The sequence below is a fragment of the Cynocephalus volans genome, chromosome 13 (assembly GCF_027409185.1).
Source record: "Cynocephalus volans isolate mCynVol1 chromosome 13, mCynVol1.pri, whole genome shotgun sequence".
Lineage (NCBI taxonomy): Eukaryota > Metazoa > Chordata > Mammalia > Dermoptera > Cynocephalidae > Cynocephalus > Cynocephalus volans.
This window is the reverse complement of record NC_084472.1, coordinates 98,655,420-98,680,001: the sequence shown is the minus strand read 5'-3', so window position 1 is coordinate 98,680,001 and position 24,582 is coordinate 98,655,420. Positions and strand designations below refer to the sequence as shown.

The 24,582-nt window shown below is 34.5% G+C and overlaps 1 protein-coding gene across 2 annotated transcripts in view; it reads right to left on the bottom strand.

The window, feature by feature from the left end:
• SGCZ (sarcoglycan zeta) overlaps positions 1-24,582 on the bottom strand; it is a 477,366-nt gene that overhangs the window by 8,348 nt on the left and 444,436 nt on the right. For both annotated transcript variants that reach the window (XM_063077240.1, XM_063077241.1), the window contains one exon: positions 8,265-8,337. In XM_063077240.1, coding sequence (XP_062933310.1) covers positions 8,265-8,337 — 73 coding nt within the window. The remainder of the gene's footprint in view (positions 1-8,264; positions 8,338-24,582) is intronic.

The window sequence follows — 24,582 nt, the reverse complement described above, 5'->3', positions numbered from 1 at the left end:
CAAATGTTATGAAAAATAGTACTGTCTGGTTTGAACAGTATTCAGTGTATCCAATATTCAGACAAGTAGTAATACACCAGGAATTTAAAATTAATTATGAAAAGAGTGTTTAGTTAGAGAGTATGCTTTATTAGAATATTTGGAGAATTACTTATTCCATTTTCAAATGAACATATTTGCAGTTGTAAAATATTTCTTATGAACATGAAAATTAAAACAAGCTTATGAAATATTTTTGTACGCTTTCCTGACTAGTATAAGCAAATAAGCTAATTTTTGTTGGCAAAAAAATCATAACAGGACTAGTATATACATGCAGACCTAAAAAACTTCAAATTGACATCATTGTGAATAGGAAACTTTCATTATGATCATTTACAGATATGCGTATTATATCTGAATCATTCAATATCAATATCTGTAATTGTATGCATACCTACACTTACATATATACACATAAGCCATCTGGAGCTGTACCTTGTCTGTAGTTCTATTGTATGTTAAATAGGGGAAAAAATATTTTTCCACAAATGGTGTGCAAATTTTCCCTCCATATAAATTCCAAAAATGTTAAAGTACATAAATTTTGACAATAAAAAGGTAATCTTTGCATTTAAGCACAAGATTTTTCATTACACTTTTAAAAAGTGTTGGAAGTGGGTAGTTGTGATTATAATATTATCTATCCTAGGAACACTGTAGAACAAATAGATACAAAGTTAAAAGATTTGAAATAAAAGTAGGCATCACATATTACTAGCTATGACAGCTTATCAAAATGGGTGGATGATTGTGTAACAATATGTTTCATTGACTATTGTATAAATAATATTCTTCCAGAACATTACTAGAAGCTGGGTTTAAATCGCAGAATAACAGAAATGTGTCCCCTGTATCAAAAGTGTGGCTTCATACTATAATGGCATGTACATTATTCCCGAGAAGCAGTTTTGGAATTGAGGTATAAGCTCACTGAAACTTAATTACTATGTGCAAGAGTTACATCAACCTGATGAGAGAATTAAACACAGGACACTGAATAAGAAGCTAGACATGAGTTCTACTTTAAAACATGAGTTTTAAATCCACGCAAACTCTCTGGGGCTTCAGTTACCTAATAAATAAAATCATAGTTATAAAGCACATTAAAAGTAGAATATTGTAGCCACAGCAAAACATCATTAGATTTGCCCTTCTCTATGACTAAGTAGCCAAATAAACGTAATGATATAATAAAAACTAATGTTAATTCTGGAAACGTACTGTACACTTACAATTCTGCATGAATTATTTCTTCATCATCCCTCTAATACTGAGAAATGGGCACTCTAATTATCCATATTTTACCTAGGAAGTATTTAGTATAGTTGGGTTATTTTCTCAGAATTATGTAGCTAGTGCAACTATCATAGAATATCCAAAGCAACCATGAAAAAAGCAAAAAACAAAACAGTGTTGGAGAACTTAAAAACTTACTACAAAGCTACAGACAGTGCTGACGTGGCATAAGGTCAGAAGATAGCAAATAGAACAATGGAATGAAAGAGAGACTCCAAAAACAGATTTTTCACTTGTGTGGTCATCTGATTTTTGATGCAAGAAATAAAGGAATTCAGAGAGAAAAGCAAAGTCTGTTCAACACATGGTGCTGGAATAAATGGGTATCCACATGGACAAAATGAACCTCAATCCCTACCAAACACTGTAATCAAAAGTAAAAGAAAAACATAAGGCTTTTTTTTTTTTTTTTTTGTCTTTTTCGTGACTGGCACTCAGCCAGTGAGTGTACCGGCATCCGGCGGCGGGAGCGTCGCCGTACTCCCAGCGCTGCACTCTCCCGAGTGCGCCACAGGCTCGGCCCAAAACTTAAGGCTTTTAAAAGGAAAATATCTTCATGACTTTGGAGTAAGCAAAACTTTCTTAGGCCACAGAAAGCAAAAATTAATTAAATATTTAAAAATATAATTAAAATGTCTTCAATATTCAAAGCTACCTTTCAAATTAACACTAATAAACTGAATACACAACCCATAGACTGAGAAATAATATCCACATATATATCACGAAGGACTGATGTCAGGATATATAAATAATCCTCCAACTTAAAAATAAAAATACAAAAACACAACTAAAACAGGTGCAAAAGACTTGAACAAACACTTCACTAAAGAAGACACATGGGTTGCCCCATACATACGAGAAAAAGTTGTTAATATCATTAGTCATCAGGTAATGGCAAATTAAATAAATACCCACAACAATGGCTTGAATTAATAAAATTGCTAACACTAAATAGTGGTGAGGATGTGCAGCAATTAAAAGTCTCATCCATTTTTGTGGAGGACTAAAATGATACAACTACTTTTGAAAGTTCTGGTATAAAACTGAACATATGACAGAAACATTCCAAGTATCTATGATTAGGAAAATGCATAAAGAAAATATGTTCATATTGTGGAATACTAACCAACAACGAAGCAGAAAGAGCTACAGATACCCTCAACACATGAATGGATCTCAAAAACTTTATGTGGAGTGAACGAAATTTACAAAGAAGAGGACATGGTATATGATTTGTTATATTGAGTGCTAAATTATAAATATAATTGTGATCATAAATATTAAAAAAATCTAATTTTTATACTTTATCTGAAAATTCAAGAATGTGACTAACCTCGTATTTTAAAAATTTCAATATTTTAAAAACACAATAATAAATGTATGTAATAAAATCCCTACAAGAATTTCAGTGCAGTTTTTCAAAACCTGAAACACTATGATAAATATACAGGGGAAGGTGGGGAGAGAGAAGTGTGTGTGACAATTATCAGAATTTTTTAGTAAAGATAAAGTGAAAAAAATTTAAATTAGTACACAATTTAAAGTTATTTTAATTTAAGAAAACTAATATCTTACTTAGAAATCTGGTCAATGAAATACAAATACAACAGAATCTAAAACAGATGAGAAATATTTATAAGAAATTAATATATGACAATCATAGTAATTATTTTAGGGTGGAAAATACTAGAATATTTAATAAATGATGATTAATAAATTGACCATCTATACTGAAGAAATGAAGTTAGATTCTTATTCTCTGCAAAAATAATTTCTAGTTTTACCTATTCATAATATAAAAACTAATAAGTAAATTAAAACTGCAATTTTGAGTAGACAATTAGAAGATAATTTAGAAAATAATTTTCTATTTTATTTATTTTGAATAAAAAAACTAAGAAATAACCTGCTATGCAAAACATATCACAGAAAATTAGAAGTAAAAGAAATATCCAAATGTAGAAAATAGAAATCTTTGAGGCAAGGCAGAAAGCCTGCAAGTCATTAAAAATTGAGAAAGTTTATTATGTAATATATATATATGCATATATAAACATATATTAATTATTATAAACATATATTAATTTATATATAAATATACATTGTTTTACAGAAAAAATTTGGGCTAATGTTTCATTGTAAGAAAATATTTTCAATGTATGTAACAAATATACCATTAATATATCAAAGATAGAAAAGATTACTAATATAGATGTTCAAAGATCAAAAAGAGAAAACACTATAATAGCTAAAAAACATAAGAATGCTTATGAATATACTCATGGCAATGTGAGAAGAAGCTAATGGGCTTGCCCCTGCATTTTTTCTAGAACTTTTGAGCCTTCCTGTAATGTGATAATGTGAGAAACAATTGATAAATACATGTACAAGTATTTTGTAAGCCATAAGAAGTGTAAAATGTAGTTACTGTAGTGATTGGTTTTTTTTTCTGCTTAAGATTTAGGTCATACTGGTTTTCTCCAGATACACTGAACTTCTCAAACCAGCCTACAATTCCTATAAAATGTCCTGGACTCAGCTCTTGGGATGCAAATCAGACTACACATGGATCCCCTTCTAGAACTACCTAATAAGTAGACTCTTAGCAACACAGTGTCAACACTTAGACGATGGCTCATCTCTCCTGTGTAGTAACTCTCAAGCCTCCACTGAGGAGAGTTTCATAGACTACCTTACTTACATTACAGTAGGGGTATTCACTTAAACTATTAATTTTATTATAAAACATTCTCTAAAAATTCCTGTTGAAAATGAAACCCAATTTATCAGCAAAACTGGTGGTTTTCTGTATGATTAGTCAATGGAATTAGGAAATTATAATTACATTCATTTTGAAAGCATAGAGCCAACATAGCTGTGAATTTCATACTAGGTTTCATAGTGGATATCTGGGAATTATAGCAGACAGGACTAATGTTGAACTCGAGTCCCCCTATCACCGTTTTTTTTCCCAAAGCAGTTCTGTTTTGTATGGTGTTTATATAATGATGATGCAGCAAGATTTTGTTTTTTAAGGTGTTATGCAATTTTCAGATTTGAAAATGAGTGGCCTACGTCTCTAGAAAATATTCAACATTCTGAGAAAAGAACTCAAACTTTAAAAAAAAAACCAAAAAAAAAAATGAAGTTGCAAGATGCAATTACTAAATAGCAAAGTGGAACTTAAGCATCATGTATCTTGTTCTTGCTAAATATTTAACAGTGCTGAAGACAGAGGCACTCATTAATTATTGAGTTTCAATGATGGAATAAATATATAATTGAACAGAAAAGAGTTTTAAGAAAAAAAAAATCAATGCAAACTGTGACCTGAACATATAAGAAATCTTACTGTCTTATCACTTCAGACTAAGGTGAGTTTTCTCCAGTTACGAATCACAGCATTTTTGTTCTCTCCATTTTTATTGTTTTCTGCCCACTCATACCTCCCATCAAGGTTGCTTCCTTCAAGTTAGATCAATCAAATCTGTAGATCAATTGTTGTTGTGTGTTCCTAAGGTTGCAAGCTAAGATAAGCTTCCCATAATGCTCATTTGCTACTAATCCTAAATAAATACTATATTAATATGTAAACAGAATGAAAGAATAGAAGGAAGGAAGGAGAAAGGAAGGGAGAGAGGGAAGGGAAGGGAAAGGAAAGGAAAGGAAAGATATTATTTTATCATAATTTTTTCTCTTCATTGGGAGAAAAATATTAACAAGATAATTTACCCTCTGTTGAGGAAATGTCTTAGGGAAGAATCCTTACTACTTAGTAAATGGTGGCTTTTCCTTGAATATGGGTTTGATGTAAATTATTGCTATGTGTTTCCAGAGATTAACTTGGAGTCTGCAAACACTTCAGTTTTAAATTGCATTTGTACAAGAAGGAGAAAAAAGATGAAAAAGATGCCAATTATATTATTAAATATTAATTCATTTTACTGATTCCAAATTCAGATTCTTTACTTATTCTTGGAATGGATAATGGATCCCAGATCCAAATAATCTTTGGGTGATAAGATTATATAATGAGTTTTATCACTTTGTACGACAGAGTGCAGAAACCCTTTGAACTGTAATAATTTAACTATATATTAGCTTAAGAAATAAAAAAGGAAGAACATTAATACTTGGGCCACTCCAAGCAAATATATTATTATGTCTTTATCAGCTATTCCGCATGCATTTTTTTAGCCTTTTCAAATGGAGACCCCCCCAATACAAAACTATATTGCATTATATAAGAAATCAAAGAAATTCTACACACGTCGGTTTAAGATGCAAATGAAAACTAGCACAGAACTTGGCACATATTAAATAATCATCAAACATCTGTTGAATAAGTAAATTACAGGAATCCACTACATTTCTACAACAAAATACTACCTACACTGTAGGGTACGTCAAAAAGTTCATAGAAAAATAGAATTAAAAGATACTGTGAGGGCTGGCCAGTTAGCTCACTTGGTTAGAGTGTGGTGCTGCTAACACCAAGGTCCAGAGTTCAATCCCCTTACTGGCTAGCTGCCAAAAAACAAACAAAAAATCACACACACACACACACACACACACGAGATAATACGAATCTTTCCATGAAATTTTTGAAGCACCCTCGTATAATACATTTTTGAACTGTTCATTTCTAAAGTCTTGACGATAAGAAAACCAAAGACAATATGGCTACCTACTTCCCAAATTACCATTTTATTTACTTGGCCAACCAATCTCACCTAATAGTTTTTCTCATTGCCCTGAAAGGAAAATTATCAGCAAGACTTGAAAATATCTTCTCAGACACTCTGCTTTTAATCTTCAGTATACAAATGAGTAACTGAATACCCCAGTCATTACTGTACTTTGTTACTGTTTTAGTTTACATTTAAATTACTAATCCTCATTTTGGAGGTTGCCAGTCTGCTTTTAGCACTAGGTAATAAGCTCATCTTAACTCAACGTTTAAATAATGATGATAATCAGAAAATAAAAACCCAAAACTCTATATACTAATTATAACTTAATTTACATTTATGAATTTTGTGACATGTCAGAGAGATAATTAAATTAGCAGTTGGTTCTTAGTCCTCTTTTGGCAATAGACTTTTCGTAGTAAAAATTGTAAAATGGATACATAATTACTAATGTGTTACAAGTAAAAAAATGTTTCTTTTGGAATTTAGTAATTTTAAAAATGTTATTAAATGACTTAAAACAGACCACAAACAATTGGAATCAATGATATTCACATATGTCTTGGTAACACAATAGCATCTGCTGCCACATTCCTTATATGACATTTCATTTTGTTAGTTTCTTCATTATTCAGTTTTGCTAAATCTCAGTAATTAATTAACAAATATTCATCACACCCTGTTATATGTAAAATGTAGTGCTGGCTGCTATAGCACTAAGGATAAGCAAGAAACATGTGGATCCTGTTCTAAAGGAACTTAGAATTTGTCAGGTGGAGAGAAATAAAGTAAATAGTTACACAAAGGATGTCGAAGTCCTAGCTGAAAAAGAGCCATAAATCAAGGTTATAGGACACTATATGATGCTGTTAACATACATTCTTCAACACTTTTAAATCCCTCAGGTTTCTGCATAGAGTAAATAATTATTATTTTGCTTCCATATGAAATGCCTTGATCACAATGTAGAGGGGCACCTTTTCCTGACATTGTTCACTAGCTTGTTTGAATCTGTGTTACTTAATTAGTGAGAAGCCGAGCTCTTTAGGAGGTTTTATGACAGAATTATAATATGTAGAAAATTTACACATAAAATTTACATTGTAAGATTTTTTGGCATTAAAATGTTTTCAACTTTATCTTTCTGTTTTCATTTGAGCATGTATCCACTCATCCAATGGGACAGGCTGAACACGGATCTTTATAATTTTTTTTCTTTTTACTTAATATGTTTATTGTGTTTTCTAAGACAGAGACTCTGTCTCTTAAGTTGATATTTCGATCCACTTTAAAACTGATTTTTAAAATGTGATTTTTTTTTTCCTTAGCATAACCATTGTCTTCTTTTTTATACACCAGCAAATGCATTTTGGAATGTAGTTACTTTATAAGAAATTAATAGGGCCAGCATGTGGCTCACTTGGGAGAGCGTGGTGCTGACAACACCACGTCAAGGGTTAAGATCCCCTTACTGGTTATCTTTAAAAAAAAAAAAAGAAAGAAAGAAAAGAAATTAATTATGTAAACCATCTTTTAACCCAAGTCTTAATTTATCTATTGAATAAGAACACCCATGAAACCATTACTAGATTTTAATATTTCAGCTTTTATCAACAGTGGCCGTGATTATCCTGAGGAAAATCCCCTATAATGTTGATACCTCACAATCCTCTGGGTAGTAAGGCCTTTTACATACAACTGCACCTCTTAGAAACAGTGCAATGTCAGGAAGTAGCTTATTCCTTTGGAAATGTTAGACAGAGGAACCCATCACAGGGCTATTAATTTCTGCCTTTTTCTGATTAGTTTCCATTTGCTTCTATATTCCCTCTATATAATACTCCCAAATCATGTATAGCTTTCTTCTACTCTCTGCCTCCCCTTTCTTTATGTGCACGTAGGTCACATATTTGATTACTGATGTCAAATTTTTCAGCATTCCTATTTTTATCAGTCATCCTCTCAACTGCCTTTTCCTTTCTTTTTCCACACTCCTCCTATCTGATATATTTATTTTTATATTCATTGTCAGTATATTAGGGAAAAATACAGAGAAGGTTAGAATAGTATCTCATGTTTTCTTGCCCTCAGTCAAATACCTGATATTTACCATGGAGCTAGGTCATATCCATTCTTCACGTATGTAGTATAGAATCTATTTTAGTCCTTCACTTATCAAGGACAATCAACAGTGATGGAAACTATGTCACAGGTGACAGAGGGAGCACCTACCTGAGATCTTGGGATGGTTCTGCTCTGATGTGAGGCGTCTCCACAGAGTGCCCAAACACTGCGCCTTCAGTGCCTGGGGGGAGCATGAAGAAGAGGTCAGTATAAGCAAGTCTGCTGACACAGTGAGTTCCATCTCGATTTTTATGCATCAAATATGCTTCCAAAAATGGGAAAACTGGAAACAGGAGTGCAGAAAATAAAAGAGAAAAACTGGAAGAAGAGTAAAAGGTAGTGAAGAGCCAAGGAAAGTAAATCTAAGTGTCATTATGTTAACCGATTTTAAGAATATACTGTTTATAAAAGTTCAGATTCTCTGAACTGTTCTAAGAACAAAGAACCTTCTCCTTCCCCTGCCTTATTTCCCAGTTAAGTGAATTTGAGGGAGGCACAGGTCACAATATTCAGTTCTGTCTTTCTATAGACACCAGGTCATGAATAAAAATGTGGAAGGTGCACATCAATGTAGCACATTATTGGTTATTTAATGACACAGATCTCATAGGGTGTTTACAATTCTCCCACATATAGCCCCCACCTTTGAGTACAGTGATCATCAAACAATAGAGAACACACCCCGTTACTTTGACATCTCTGGAGCTAAGGATCTATCGAAAACCATAAATTGCTTTAATGCATTTCATTACGGTTAACTTCATATGGGGTTAAAGTTTTCTGAAGAGGTCATGTAGTTTGACACTTTTCTCAGGCAGTTGAATGGCGCTCCATCTAAACTTTCATTTACTAGCTCCATTTGATTTTCCAACTTCCCAGAGCTTTACCATAATTTAACTGAGCAAAATAGAATGTTTTTCCTATTCTAAAATCAAGAAAAAATAAAAAGCTTTTTAAAAGAAGATGATGACGACAAAACCTATTTTTTTTCTTTTATAACTTTGCAAATGTTTTAGATCATTCCCATTAGAATAAACTTTATCTTCTTCTGGTCTAATTTTCTTCAAACATCTTGGTGTAAGCATCTTGTGCCTTCTCTGTCAACTGGCTTCAACACTAGCTTAATAATACAATGCAACTCAAAAGTATAAATTTTAAACCTACAAAAGAAATCTGCTTCTGCTTAATGTACAAGATTATATAAAATTTAGTAATTCAACAAGAAATGATAAAATTGCCATTAGGAAATTATAGCTAACACTCAAATTCCTTAAAAAAATAAATGGCCAGGGCTGGCTGGCTAGCTCAGTTGGTTATAGCATGGTGCTATAATGCCAAAGTCAAGGGTTTGGATCTTTGAACTGGCCAGCTGCCAAAAATAAACAAGCAAACATACATAAAAACAAACAAATAAATGAATGGATAAATAGGGAAATGTATTAGAACCACCAAATGACTCCCTTACATAAATTAGCAATGTGGACCTTGATCTTGAATCACAGAGGAAGAGTCTTTTTTCAGACTATGATTTTATCTATCTTATGATTCTGAGGGCAAATTTATAAGGTTCTGCTGCAGTAAATTCCTAAGACTACAGATTTCAGTTTATCAGCTAAAAGCTATTGGAATTTGTTGACCTCTTGCTGGGTTCTAGTAGTCACTTTTTCTTTTTTCAAAAGAGGTTCTGTAGAACACGGAATACTTGTTGAGTTTTTGTTTGTTTGTTTGTTTTGTGTTGTTTTGTTTTTTAACTGTTTTCACAAATTTAGAGCAATTATTTTATAAGGGTTTGCTCTTCTGATATTTTGGGAGATATTTTATTTCTCCAAGTGGAAAATTCCTTAAGATGGTTTTCTAAAAATAAAGTAATAGTTTTAGGTAAAACTCTAATTTTGTGATTGTGTTGGGGGTACCATTTAAAAGAATATATTTCAAGGCATAAATTTACAAATCTCAAGGAGAGACTCTTTGGTATTTTAAAGATATAACTTCCAAAAAGAATAGTTATCCATTTGTGAAGTTCAAAAACAAATTTCCACTACTGTATGATTATGAAAATTTCCCAGACAGGGTGGCAGAACTCTAATTATAGAATAATAACAATATTTATTTTCAAACACAGAATGGCACAAATAGTTACTAGGCACAAAATATATCAGTGAAAGTGAAAGTAGATATCATCAAAAGCTTAATTTTTCAATGAAGATTGAAAAATAATAGAGGTTTCTATTCTAAGTTTCAATATAAAAAAATAATTATTTTTTTTCCAAAAAATATTCTTGAGGAATTAAATATATAATCCGACCACCTAAAGGGGTAAATTGAAAACTGAATAAAATATTATAAATAATTTTAAAATGCAGGCCTGTAGACCATGAGAAGATTACTTCCACCTCCCTGTTTTTGTCCTGAAATGAGACAAAGCTGCAAAAACTAAGAAGCAACAAAGATGAACTTGAAGGAAATCAGTGAGGGAAGGTAAAAGCCACCTGAATCACGTATGTACTTTTAACAGCATAAAAAATCAAAAGTCCAAAATTACATCTCCCATGATTTGGAAATGTTTATGAATGTCAGACTATTAGCAGTGTCGCCAGATTTAGCAGTTAAAAGTATAGAATATTGAGTCAATTTTGAATTTTAGTTAAACAGCAAATCATTTTTTATTATAAGTATATGATATTCACAGATTATATTCATATAAATTCAAATAAATTCCAATTGAATTTAAATACACTTAAAATTAACTGGGCATCAGGTACTTTATCTGGAAATGGAAATGACTAGTCAACATTTATTTGGTACAAGAGTGCAGATCTGATTTATCTTCACTTCAGGAAAAGAAAGAATGTATCATGAATTCTCACATCATAGTCTATAGAAACCATGGAAATCAAAAAGGAACATACACATAAAAAGGACAAAAGGAACATAACATGGATACTTATTAATATGTATATTTAAACTTATTGAATAAATAAATGTTTATTGTTTCTTGTTGTAAGGGTCTGTTCAACAGGGTTCAATGTTTAATTGTGCTTCATTGTACTGCCAAAGGATGTTTCAGATCATTTAAAGTGAATACAATGTTATAAGACTTAGGGAAAACTTAGACTGTTGACCACTGTAATTTTCAGAAAAAAATGAGACGAGAAAACTTCAGAGTCCAAAAATACTAGATGCCGTTCATATGATAATTTCCAGCTTCAAAACAAAAGAAAAAGGATAGCATATTCTACTTTGCTGGAAAGGAGAAAGAGTAGGTATGGATTGTGACCCTACTTTGTATTCACAGACAGTTTAAAACATAAGTGAGGATGCTACACTTTACAAATGCCTGATGTAAAATGCCACACCCTCAAACAACAACAATAACAACAACAACAGCATAAAAAACCCTGATCATTGAAATCAATGTAAGTGTCCTTCCTGATGTGGCTATCCGTATTCTAAATGCTATCTATATTCTTTAAATGTTATTATCTAAGCTACTCATTACCGACCCATTGACACCCTTAGAGCCTTAAGGAAGTCATTTACCCCAGAAGAGGTGGCACAAGAAAATAAAACCAAAAGGAAAAGAGCCAGAGAGAGGAACAGCAAAAGCACCAACAAAGGCTGGGTCACCTCACATTGGGAGAAAGTAGGTTGGACAGGATTAGCAACACCTAAATTATATTCTTAAGTTATGTGTCCTGATGTTTGCCAAATGAGAACACTTCCTAGCATTTAGTTTTTCAGCAAAATCTACCATGATCATGAATATTTTTTGAGGCTTTTTTTTTTTTTTTTGCTTTTTTGAGGACGACAAAAGGGAATGTGTTTTACATACCGATTAGTGTGGTAGAGAGGAAATATTGCAAGAGGAGACCAGAGCTCACAAGGCACAGGAAGTTAACCAAACATGAGTCTCTATCCCCCACCCAACTTACCGTGGCAATTCACAGGAATCTTCTGCAGCATTTAAAATTCCTACACTAAAATAAGGAAGACGTCCAGGGCAAATTCATCCAGGGCAAATTCATCCAGATCTCAAGGCACAGAAAGATTTCTATTTATTCATTGAACTTGCGTTAGTGAATACATTCAAATTCTTTGGAAGTCTTCATACCTTGCTTTTTCCTTTATTTGCATATTTTCACCCAAAATCTAAATTGATAAAGTCACAGATTTGGACAGAACAGATTTTTTTATTCCCACTTCTACTTCTAATTCATTCTTTGATCTTTGACAAGTATTTAAAGTTCTCTGGTTCCTATTTGAAAAATTTGGTTCTGAATAACATGATCTCTAGGGTATCTTTAATTTCTAGCAGTAACAGTTATATGATTTTTTTTCCCCCAAACATTTCAGAATGAGTGCTATTACTCTTCTCGCTACTCCTTAAATACAAGTGGAGATGAGTTTGCTTCTCCAAATAGACAGAAAATAAATTATTTTGAAGAATGAATAAAGTAATCATATTAGGATAAAATATTACCTGTCATTTCTTCTACTGCATTAAAAAGAGTTCCTCTAAATCATGAAAGTAACATTACTCTTTAAAAGAGAAAATCTCAATGGATTTCAACATACACTGTGTCCTGTTTGTGTTATTTTAATATTCTAAACGGTGTTCTGACCTCCAGCTAACTCCACAAAATATAGCCTATACAGTGCTAGAGTAATCTTACCAAACCTGTTGATATCTTAAAATACAAACAATCTGTAATTATTATCTTGGACACTGCTTTTGCCCAGCATTCAATACTTCTATAATCTCACCCCATCCATCTGCTCAGACCTCTTTTTTCCTACTCCTTTAAAAAGTCTCTTTACTTTTTCTTTCTTTCTTTTTTTTTTTTTTTTTTACCTTTTAAGACAAATGCGATCTCTTTATCTCTGAATATATTTAGGGTTAACTACCTGTAACACTCATTCAGAACCTATCATACCTCTTCAGAAATTTTATGTCTTTAAGAATATGTGATGCTCCCTTTTACAGCCTAAAAAAAAATCAAAGATGTATTCCTTATATGCTACTATATTCTTGTGCACAATACAATGTGTCACATGTGAGAGGTAATTAATGAATATCAATAAGGATCTGTATTTAAGACCTTCTCCTTGAGCTTTTTTCTCCAATTTTTAATTTTTTTTAATCCTAGTTTGATTAATGGTACCACCATGTCTCAAACACCCGAGTCAAAACATGGGGAAATATACTGATATGCCCTTTCTTGTTTATCTTCCTTACTAGTGCACTTCTTTCCATAGCTTTAATATTACTTGAATTTTCTGTCCATTATTCCTCTGTACCACTGTCAATAATGTTCTAAAACACAAAGCTAAAGTGTAATTCTCACTTCAAATGTTTTTGTCTATACAAGTCAAGACCAAATTCCTTCATAGGACACACCGCTTAGGAGTTCTATGCATTTTCCATTTCGGTGACAATCAATCTCTTGCAGGTTTTGAAATGTTTATTCATTGCCATGGGTACCACTTCATCCCAGCATACCCTCCCCTTCTGCCCATTTGATGGTAATCTTTACTCATTGTGCATCTACATTACTTTCTGTGTGAAATTTTCTGCATTCTGCTGCTTCTGCTCCCTCTGCCCAGCTTCCCCAAGTCCTTGTAAAAACTTAGTGTATAGAATTATACCATTGTATTACAATTTGCTTTAAACTCTTACTCAGTAACTTATGAATCCCTTGAAGTCAAGGACTTTGTCTTAATCAAATTTGTTTACTTTGTATTAAGCATAGATTCTGATATATAGTTGAGAATCAGTAAATAACAGAAAGAATGGGAATGAAAGAATTAATAAAAGCATAAATGAAAAATTTTCTATTTTATAATTCATATGTAAAACAAGCTAAGTTTCTGTTTCCTAATGTATTTCTTTGTTTAATACTTTAACACAAATTAGATTATTAATATCCTGAGGTGATGATCTGAATTTACTGAAACTGTTTTTATGAGTCTAGCCAGTGTTAATTTTTCTAATAAAATAGAAAAGTGATATTTTAAATTGTTCTTTTGAATAAAAACAAAAAAAATGCCTTACTGTTCATTTGAGTCTGGAAAATAAGCTGCCAAAATTTCTGAAAAGGAATTATTTCAAAATCTGTTTTTACTTTTCATACAGCAGTTTTCATAATTTTTAAAATATCTCAGGGCATTCATTCTCAATTGCCAAATCATGCCCTCTCATGTACTTCTAAAGATTTTCAGAAGAAAAAAGGAGACATTGGAAAAGAAACTTGGTGATCAGATGGAAAATGCATTAGAATAAAACTATTTCTTTCAAGATAAAATATATTTCAAACACAAATTATTTGTCACCATTAAAGAAAATTAGACCAAAATATATCAGGACTGGAAATGATGCAGAGTTTCTTCTTGCTCATATTTTATAGCCTTCAAATAGATAGTGTTTTACCAACACATATTTCTCTGACTTTTATGGGAAAAAAGCTCTCCATTTGTTAATTCTTTCTGTGAACTTTAATAAAGAAAAAACTATTGAAATTTAAAAGTGCATGTAAAGAAAACAATAAAATAAAATAAATTATTTCCAAATGGAATGAATATGTAGTTTGGTGGAAACTACATCTAGGAAAAGGATATATAAGTAACCCCACTTTCTAATTCCCACCTCCCCCAAAAGTAAAAATTGGAATGTTCAAAATTCACTCTTCTTAAATATATTTTCAGGAATTGGGTAATTTCAAAGTTTGTGAATACTAAGGTTGTCATTTTGCCCTTTATTTTAGTAATCACTAAGAGAAATACAAGCTTCTAGAAAATCATGAATGAAAATATGTCATCAAGAACATATCTTTAGCAAATATAATCAAAAGATTCTATGATTATAGATTTATTAAAAGATGGCAATGTTTGATTCAATTTATTACTTCATTGTAAACATTCTAGGTCTAACAATTTGAAATATAAAAATATGAACTAACATATTTGATAAATGAACTACCAATGTTGTCATTTGTTGATATTTTTTGCAAAAGATTTCATGAAATATTAGTTGATGATAAGATTTAGAATATTAATAAGACAACATTCTTAGGCAAATTCTTTTTCCACATTTAAATAAAGTCTCCAGAAGTTTTGAAAACACTTAATTTAACAATATATTTTGTCTTGAGATTTGGACTTTTAACCTAACATACAAGTATCATAGTTGATACTAGTTTACTGTCTTTAAGGTCACATTCATTCTTATGCAGGAACGTTTTTTGTATGACCTTTTCCTTGATATCCTCTATTACTAATCAATCCAATGGAATTTAAACTTTTCAGGTCCTTGTGAAATTCATTTATCTAAAAATTTATCATCAATTGCACCATAAACTCAAGTTTCTTTGGGGAAAAAACTGAATTCCTTAATCCTGCATTTTGACATACTCTTCGAGTTTGTCATTTCTGTTAGGATTATTTTTTTGAAGAGAAGGTCTTACAGCTGTTAGTCATCAACAGGAAGATTGTGTTTCCAACTGCCATACCATTGTGAACATTACCAAATGGAACGTACTATGGTAGGAACTCATTTCCACAGCACTTTTATTTCTTAATCCTCCCTCCCTACCCCCCCTTAGGACTTTTGATACACTGACATCAAAGTGTTCTGTATGGAAGATAAAAATCAGTAGAAAAATTGTCCAAGAGATGGCACCTGATTGTCTTCAGTGACATCATATATTACATTTCTTTATGGATTTTTTTGAAACTTCTACCAACAATTTTTATTCTAGAAAAAACTAAAAAATTTGTATGCTCAAAAGATGCTAATTGCATCAATAGCCTGAGCTATGTGGTTAATCTTCACAAATTGTCATTTAAAATGATTATTAACATGGTAACTCATTAAACACAATTTAGTTACACATTCCTTCTTATCTTGAGATATCTAGGTATCTACAGAATTTTAAAACTTCAAAGTTTCATCTGTCATTTCCCAGATCTTTATGCAGATGTGGAAAAAATCAGGATCTGGGATCTTTGTACAGCCAACTTGCTTTCATATGCATGTTTTCATTCATTTAGTAATAACCAAAGTTTGTCAGTAAACTGCACCTATCATAGTTTTTTTCAGGAAATATTTGAAGACATAACATTTTAAAATTATAATTGAACTAAGATTATGACCAGTAGCATTTATATCTAGATACAGATATTCAAGAACCTTACGAGATTTTGGAACACATATTAAGAACATCTCAATACTGACAATGCTTTCCCATATAATCTAATTTATCAAATAAGCCAATTAGTTTTGGTACGTCTCTTATATAACCTTTGAGAAGCTCCAGGGCCCTTGGGACTCCTCAAAGTTAGTTTAAATCAAAATGTTGAGCTTTTAGAATTTAGTTTTGGAACGTTTGTCAAACAACAAAGGCTTAAAACACTTAGTTGAATAAGACCACAAATCACTACAAAAACCAAAGTGACAATGGATTTCAAAGGCAGAGAGCACAAGAAATTATCATGATAAAACATGAAATAAGTTTCTTAGACCAGTTATCTAAAAGATAAAGAAAATTTTTTACAATTTTATATTAAGAGCAGTCAAGTGTTTTTTTAGGAAATCTGGTTGTTTCATTGCAGGAGAGCAAACTCTAACCCTGTATCAGGATACTTTTGACATTAATGTTTAATTTTTAGAAAATTTACACATAATTTGCTTTTAATTTTAGCCAATTTTTAAAGCTTCTTTTATAAATTAACTTGTACAAACCATTATAACAACTTACTTATACTTTTTGTTTTTGTCCTATACTTCCTACCTTTTGAATAGCTGGTCATTTTACTTTAGGACAAAAATACACTGTACCAGATGTTATCTCACATAAAAATTATTTTCTTTTCTTTGTAGTATTTTTACGGCAACCACATTTTTATATCCATAGTTTTCTTTAAATCACCTTTTTAAAAAACATACTTGTTTTTTCTCTATTAATGTTAAAATGACCTGATATGTCTAAAAATTATATATAGAAAGTTTTTTTCTGGTTTTGGCAGGGTTTACAACTTAAAAACCTTTAGTGAAGACAAATGTGTTTGATTAGTAAACCCAGGCAATGATGTGTGCTGATAAGAACAATTTTACATATTCAGGTTAGTAAATAGGCATCCATTTGTCAGAGCAAATTACACAAAGCCCAGTTTGAGCCTCAGCTATTTTTACCAAATAAATATTTATGGTTTCCTAGACAAAAAACTTAGTGTATTAAATCTATACCCTTATCAGTTAATGTTAACAAGGGCCTCTGAGATATTGGAAATAGGTCCCCTTTCACTAGCCATCCTGGGTCCCAAGTTTCCACATGGCATTTAGGGCCATGTGGAATCCAGAGAGGCCATGTGGAGCAAAGACAATGTCTAAAAGATATTGTTTCTAACCACATGGCCAGGAGGCAGAGCTGAGGTGTATTGACCTAAAGACAAATTTAGGCAAAAGGTTTAAATCAAATTTTGAAGATATGTTTATTTTATCAAAACTTTAGAAAATTAAAGTCAAGTGAACTTGAAAAGTGTATTTATTTATTTAATGAGTGTGCATTAATTAGAATCCAATTTGGTACCATGCAGACAGTATAAACATGCATACAGACATGAACATGTAGACATAACATACAGCTTACATACATATATATACAGACATAAACAACAAAAACAAATAAGGATCTTATAGGTTTTGTTTAAAATGTAATAAAAAAAAACCCTCACAAATATAGAAGGACAGTCAGGTTTAGATTGTGTTTCTAAAGAATGTTAAAACTTATCAGTGAGATCTCACCCTGTTTTAGAGAAAGCAAAATAATGAATTTACATTGTAAAGCAAAGTATGCAAGCCTTTTCAAGAAGATGCAGAGAAGATTCTCTTCTTTTTCAGAAAATAGCATAGAACTCTACCATAGGATTTTGTGAAGAAATACATAAATGAGCCTAGAAGAAAATTTAGAAGTCTTTTCAAGATAACCAACTGGATGCCAGAAAATTTGAGACCATCTAGTTAAACAGGTAGATTTTAGTCTAGTTTGTGTTGCTCAAATGGGCTACTGAACTTAAGGGCTGAGCCACCAATCAGAGATGAAGCCATTTGACTCTTGGGGCTTTTAGAGAAAAACAGCATACCCAAAAGGAGGTATGGTTGGCATGCCATGGCTGTGTTTGTCATAAAGCCTGAGTCAAGAAAAGAACCACTGCTTTAAAGAGAGAAGAGAAGCATTGTGCAGATAAGGAAAGAAAACATGCTCAAACAAAACCAAAATTGCAAAAAAATATTAACTCCTTTTACTTCAGTTTGCTCAATTTAAAGTTTTTTCAGTCATTGGCAAAGTTAAGTTTTATCCTTTTTTGGTGGCATAAACATGTCTTTGTTTTCTGTTAATGTCTAGAATAGGTCTCAAAGTGACTTGACATAGATTCCAAGTTGTTAGGTGGGAAGCCTTAACGAGACCCATTGCATAATTAACCAGTGACCAATTTATTCCCAAGTTCTTATGTTAAGGCTCCCTTCTTTGAGGTACCAAGGACAAGGTTGTTTTAAATCCACTAACAGTTTTACAAGCTGCCATTCAGTTACTTTACAGCCAGCTGCTTTAAGGAGACACTGGAGTTGTAACATATGCTCAGTCTCCCCTTCTGTTAATGAATTATCCATATTTTAAAAGTAAAAAAAGTGAAAAATACCTTTGGGGTTGAAAAGACCTAACCTGACCTGCCGCAGGCGTGGACCCTTAATCGAGAACCATCTGTGAACCCCTTTACTGAGATGAGTCTTCCTTACTGGGACTTCCCTTTGACAGGATGAGTAACAGACGTCCTTTTCCTTTCCAAGCCTTGGCAGGTCAGTGTCTGATCCATGGAGCAAGAACTCCTCACATGGGGCACCATTTTGTTGCTTTGCCTCACATGGGGTGATGGGGATGCAAAAAGGATTACTGAAAGCCCATTTCTTCTGAGCAGTGAGACACCCCGAAGGGGTTAACTTCCCAGAACCCTCAAGAGAGAGGCATGCCTCCTCTGGAAATTAACCCACTATGTCTCAGTATTTATTCTCCAGGACAGAAAGTTACAGAAAAGGAACATAGGTGGAGTTATGGTTAAGTATAGTTTAACAATAGAAGCTGGTAACATCTCTGAAAACAAAGTGACATTCCATAATGCAATTTTCAAAAGGTTAAGTTGATCCACCAACAAAAGCTTGCGGTTAGCAAATACTGTCTTTTCCTACAGCAGTTTCCTCACTATTTTTACATAACAATCAAGTAAGTTCAACCTGCACCAGGGACCTCTGTCCTTGAGCCAGGAACAGAGACTTTAGCCTGGGGAAAGTTTCCTGTCTTTTGCAAACTTAATATTTCTATATGTAATTTTAAAAGGTTAGGTTAAACCTGAAACTACAGGGCTTTGGAAACTAGGCTCTGCGAAATACATTTGCTTTATAAATGTTAGTATACTCCACAGTGTATTAGTCCATTTATGTTGCTTATTAAAAAATCCTTGAAACTGGGCGATTTATAAAGAAAATGAAACTTGTTGCTTACAGTTTCTGAGGCTGGGAAGCCCAAAGTCCATGTATTAGTCTGCCTTTGTTACTATAACAGAAATACCTGAGACTGGGTAATTTATAAAGAAAATAGGTTTATTTGGCTTATGATTCTGGGACAGCTGCATCTGGCATTGGCCTCAGGCTGCTTCTACTCATGGCAGAAAGCAGCAGGCAGCCAGCAGGTACAAGCAGATTGAGTACACATGGTGAGAGAAAGCAAGAGAGAGAGAGAGGAGGTACCTGGGTCTTTTAAATAGCTCTCATGAGAACTAATAGAGCGAGAACTCACTCACTACCCCTACTCCCCCAGGGAGAACATTAGTCCATTCATGAGGAATCTGCCCCCATGACTCAAACAGCTTCCAGAACTGCCATGTTGGGGATCAGATTTCCACATGAGTTTTGTTGAGGACAACACATCCAAACTCTATCAGTCCATCTGATGGTGGTGACAATGACCCAGGGGTCTTGCATTGCAAGGTGGTGGAAGCAGAGAGAGCAAGAGAGAGAGAAAGACAGACTCTTTTCTTTTAAAGCCCTCAGAACCAGGTCCATGACCACCATTTTTAATCCATTCACTACTGCATAGTCCTACAATCCAATCACTTCTTCAAGGCTCCACCTTTCAATTACCATAATAGGATTTCCCACCCTCTTAACAGTCACAGTGGAGGCTAAGTTTCTAATGCATAAAACTTGGGGACACAACTTAAGCTTCAGTGATTTGGGGGGGTAACATAATTCAATCCACTATATTCCATCTCTGGCTCCCCCAAACTCATGTCTTTTTACATGCTAATACATTCATTTCATCCCCAAACTCCTAACTTGTTTCAACTCAAAAGTCCAAAGTTCAAAGTGCCATCTGTGAAATCAATATATGCTATCTACTTCCAAGATACAATGGCGGGACAAACATAGGGCACATATTCCTATTCCAAAAGTGAGAAATAGGCTAAAAGAAAGGAGAAACAGGTCCCTTGCAAGTTTGAAACCCAGCAGGGCAGACATTAAATCTCTAAGCTGGTGAATCATGTAAGTTGACTCCATGTTCAATGTCTTCTGCATGTTGGTGGGTGGTTGGGTCCCCAATTCTTCTGGCAGCTCGACTCCTGTGACTCTCCTGGTCTCATGCTGGCATTTCACTCTGGTAGCTCCACAGGTCTGGGGTCTCCATGTCAGTTCTGTTCTCATGGCTCCACTAGGCATGGCACTGATGGGGTTTCTCTGCTGCAGCTCTGACCCCATACTTCCACTTGACATTGCTCTAGTGAAGGCTCTATGCATTGAATCTTCCCCATTACAGATCTCTTCCTTGGTCCCCAGGCTTTTCTATACATTTTTGGAAATCATGGTGGAGGCTCCCAAGCCTTCCCAGCTCTGGCATTCTGCGAGCCTATAGACCCAACACCACATGGACACTGCTGAGACCTCTGGCCTATGCTCTCCAAAGCTGCACATCTGGCCACACCTAGGGCCAATCTAGCCATGGCTGGAGTAGCCAATGAAGGGGGGTTTCTAGTGCTGGAAGCAGCTTCTTGAGGTGGTCCTGAACAGCAAGCCCATAGAGGGTGCCCCAGGCCTGTTCCCCAAGACCATTCTGTCTCCCTAGTCCTCTGGGCCTGAATTGGAAGGGTTGGTCCCAGAGGCTTCTGTGATATCTTCAGGGCCTTTCTCCCTTTCTCTTGCTTATCTATTACTTCTGTGTTAATCTTACTGCCATTGAATTTTTCTTCTGAAAATGCTTTCTGCTTCTCTACCACATGGCCAGGATGCAAGTTTCCAAATTTTTATGCTCTGCTTTCCTTTTAAATTCTGGCTTTATGTCATGCCTTTGTGGCCATAACTCAGCATGGGCTGTTACAAGTAGCCATGCAGCTTCCTGAATGCTTTTCTGCTTAGAAATTTCTTCCACCAAATACTCTGGTTCACAACTCCTAAGTTCCAACTTCCACAAAGTCCTAGGGCATGGACACAATGCAGCCAAATTCATTACCAATTCATAGCAACAGGTCTTTGCCACAGTTTCCAATAAGTCCCTTCTCATTTACATATGAGACCTCCTTAGAATGGTCTTTACCATCCGTATTTCCATAACCATTCTGGTCACCACCATTTAACCATCTCAAAAACATTGCAAACTTTCCATCATCTCTTTGTCTTCTTCTGAATGTGTAGACAACTTTAGGCAGTATGGACATTTTCACAATGTTAATTCTTCCAATCCAAGAGCATGGAATATCTTTCCATCTTCTTGTGTCCTGTTTAATTTCTTTCAACAATGATTTGTAGTTCTCATCATAGAGATCTTTCACTTCCTTGGTTAACTTTATCCGTAAGTGTTTTTTTTTTTTGTGTGTGTGTGTGTGTGTGTGTATGTTTGATTCTTATAAATGGTCTAGCTTTCTTGATTTCTTTTTCTGCTAGGTCATTGTTGAAGTATAAAAAATGCCACTGGTTTTTGCATGTTGATTATGTATCCTGCAATTTCACTGAAATCATTTATCAACTCTAAGAGCTTTTTTGTAGAGTCTTTAGGCTTCTCTATGTATAGGATTATATCATCTGCAAACAGGGACAATTTAACTTTTTCTTTTCCAGTCTGGATGCCCTGTATTTCTTTCTCTTTCCTGATTGCTCTGGCTAGTACTTCCAACTATGTTAAATAAGAGTGGTGAGAGTGGACACCCTTGTCTTGTTCCTGTCCTTAAGGGAAAAGCTTTCAACTTTTCCCCATTCAGGGTGATAGTGGCAGTGGGTTTGTTGTATATGGCTTTAATTATGTTGAGATACTTTCCTTCTATACCTAATTTGCTGAGTGTCTTTATCATGAAGGAATGTTGAATTTTGTCAAATGCTTTTTCATCATCTGTTAAAATAATTGTGGTTTATTTATTTGATTTTGTTGATTTGGTATATCTCATTTATTGACTTGTGTATGTTAAACCATCCTTGAGTCCTTGGCGTAAATCCCACTTAATTGTAGTGCATAATTTTTTGGATGTGCTGATGTATTTTACTTGCTAATATTTTATTGAGGATTTTTACACCTATGCTCATCAATGATGTTGGCCTGCATTTTTCTTTTCTAAAAAAAATTTATTTATTTATTAATATTCATTTTTTACATTCTAGGATGTTGTTGTAGAGCAGTTGGGGGGAGGGGGAGAAGAAAAGGGGGGAAAATAAAATATGGTGAGAGGAGTAGGAAGGAGGGGGGCTTGGCTAAAGCCCATGGCACACCCCTCTTTCCAGCAGGGGAGACCAGGGGGGTTCCAGTGGAGGCTCAGTGGTCATTGCTGGACTGGTTATGGTGGGGGGTGGCTGAGGCCCTTGTCCCCATAACCCCACTTTAGGAGCCCTGGGTATTTCCTGTGCAACTCAGTGGTCATCACTGGGTTGGTTGCAGATGTCAAGGGGTGTGCCTGAGGCCCTCAGCCCCCTACTGCCCAGGCTTGGGACCCCAGGGCACTTCCTGCAGTGGCCTGGTAGTTATTGCTGAGCTGAGTGTGGTCATCAGGTGGGTGACTGAGGCCCACGGCCCTCTCTCCTTCCTGGCTTGGGAGACCAGGGCCTTCAATCCCTTCTAGATTTTATAGGTGTTCTTTGGTGGTGTTAGAACTTTACTAGTTAATATCAGACATTTTCCCTGATCAGTGTGTATTTTATTTTTTCTTTCAGTGTTGTGTTGGATTATTCACTACTCCCACCACTTAAACTCTGCACTGGAGTTAATTTGTTGTCCTTTGCTTACTTCTAAAATGGGGGAAATTCCTGTGGGGACCAGCACTTAAGCTCCATAGTTGAGCTAAGTTAAACTGCTTCATTGCTGTTGATTCCCTGGGGAAGGATTTTTGTGCAGCTCAGGTTTTAATGGTTGACCTTGTATGTACTTCTGAGTCTCCTGAGGCTGGGTACACCTGGATTTTGTGGAAACTCTGGTCTGGCCCTGAGTCTTTTCAGCAAACTGCACCCTCTGCAGTTCTATTTCCTGTTTGGTATCCACTGAGTGATTCTGTGCTGACTGAGGAGCAGATCATCTGTCCATGCTGTTCCCCAATGTTCCCCTGGTGGGTCCAACTCCCCCACTGCCTGCATACCAAACACTTCCCATGGGGTGGGCTGTGTGCCCATCAATTGTGATGACTCACTGGCATCTGAGTGGCTCTTTTTTCTGTTGTCTATGGTTCCTCAATCCTATGTTGGCCCATGGGAACCCTGTTAGTGGTTTTGCTTGCCTGTAGGCCACCAACACCCTCTTCTCCCCTGCCACTTCCAAGCAACTTCATATGAATGTTGCCACTGCAGCTTTTGCCAGCTCTTGCTCTGTGTGCTCACCAGCTCCAGCCTTGAAGTGTTCGGGGTTCAAAATAGTCAGAGTGGTCCTTTCTTTCTCTCATCATGGCTTCTCCACCTTCATGAACTCCTTAGGTCCTCCTCTTCCTCTGAGCGCTGGTGGCCCAAGCATGGCTGTTGTAGCTTTTCAATAGTTGTAAACTGGTTGATTTGTGGGAGGCAGTGACACTGAAGACTGTCTATTCCACCATCTTGACTGGCCAAAAATGTGACATGACTCTATTTTCTGATGTGTTTGGACTATTCTGCATTCTGCTATCCTCTTTTTAGATCCTGTTGACCAGCTACTATATTTATTCTTTCTGCTTCCATTTTTTCTTCCACATTATATAAAAGTCTTCTTGGCTTTTATGGGTAGCTTGTCATATGACAGGCAGGTTAGACAGGAAAAAAGTAAAGAAAGGGAGAAGTGGTGTTGGTTCTTAGTCAGCCAAAGCCCTTTCCTTCTGGGTGGTTGCTAACCAACTACATTGCACCTTGTATCACATGCCAGACTACTGTGCCTCTGGGCTA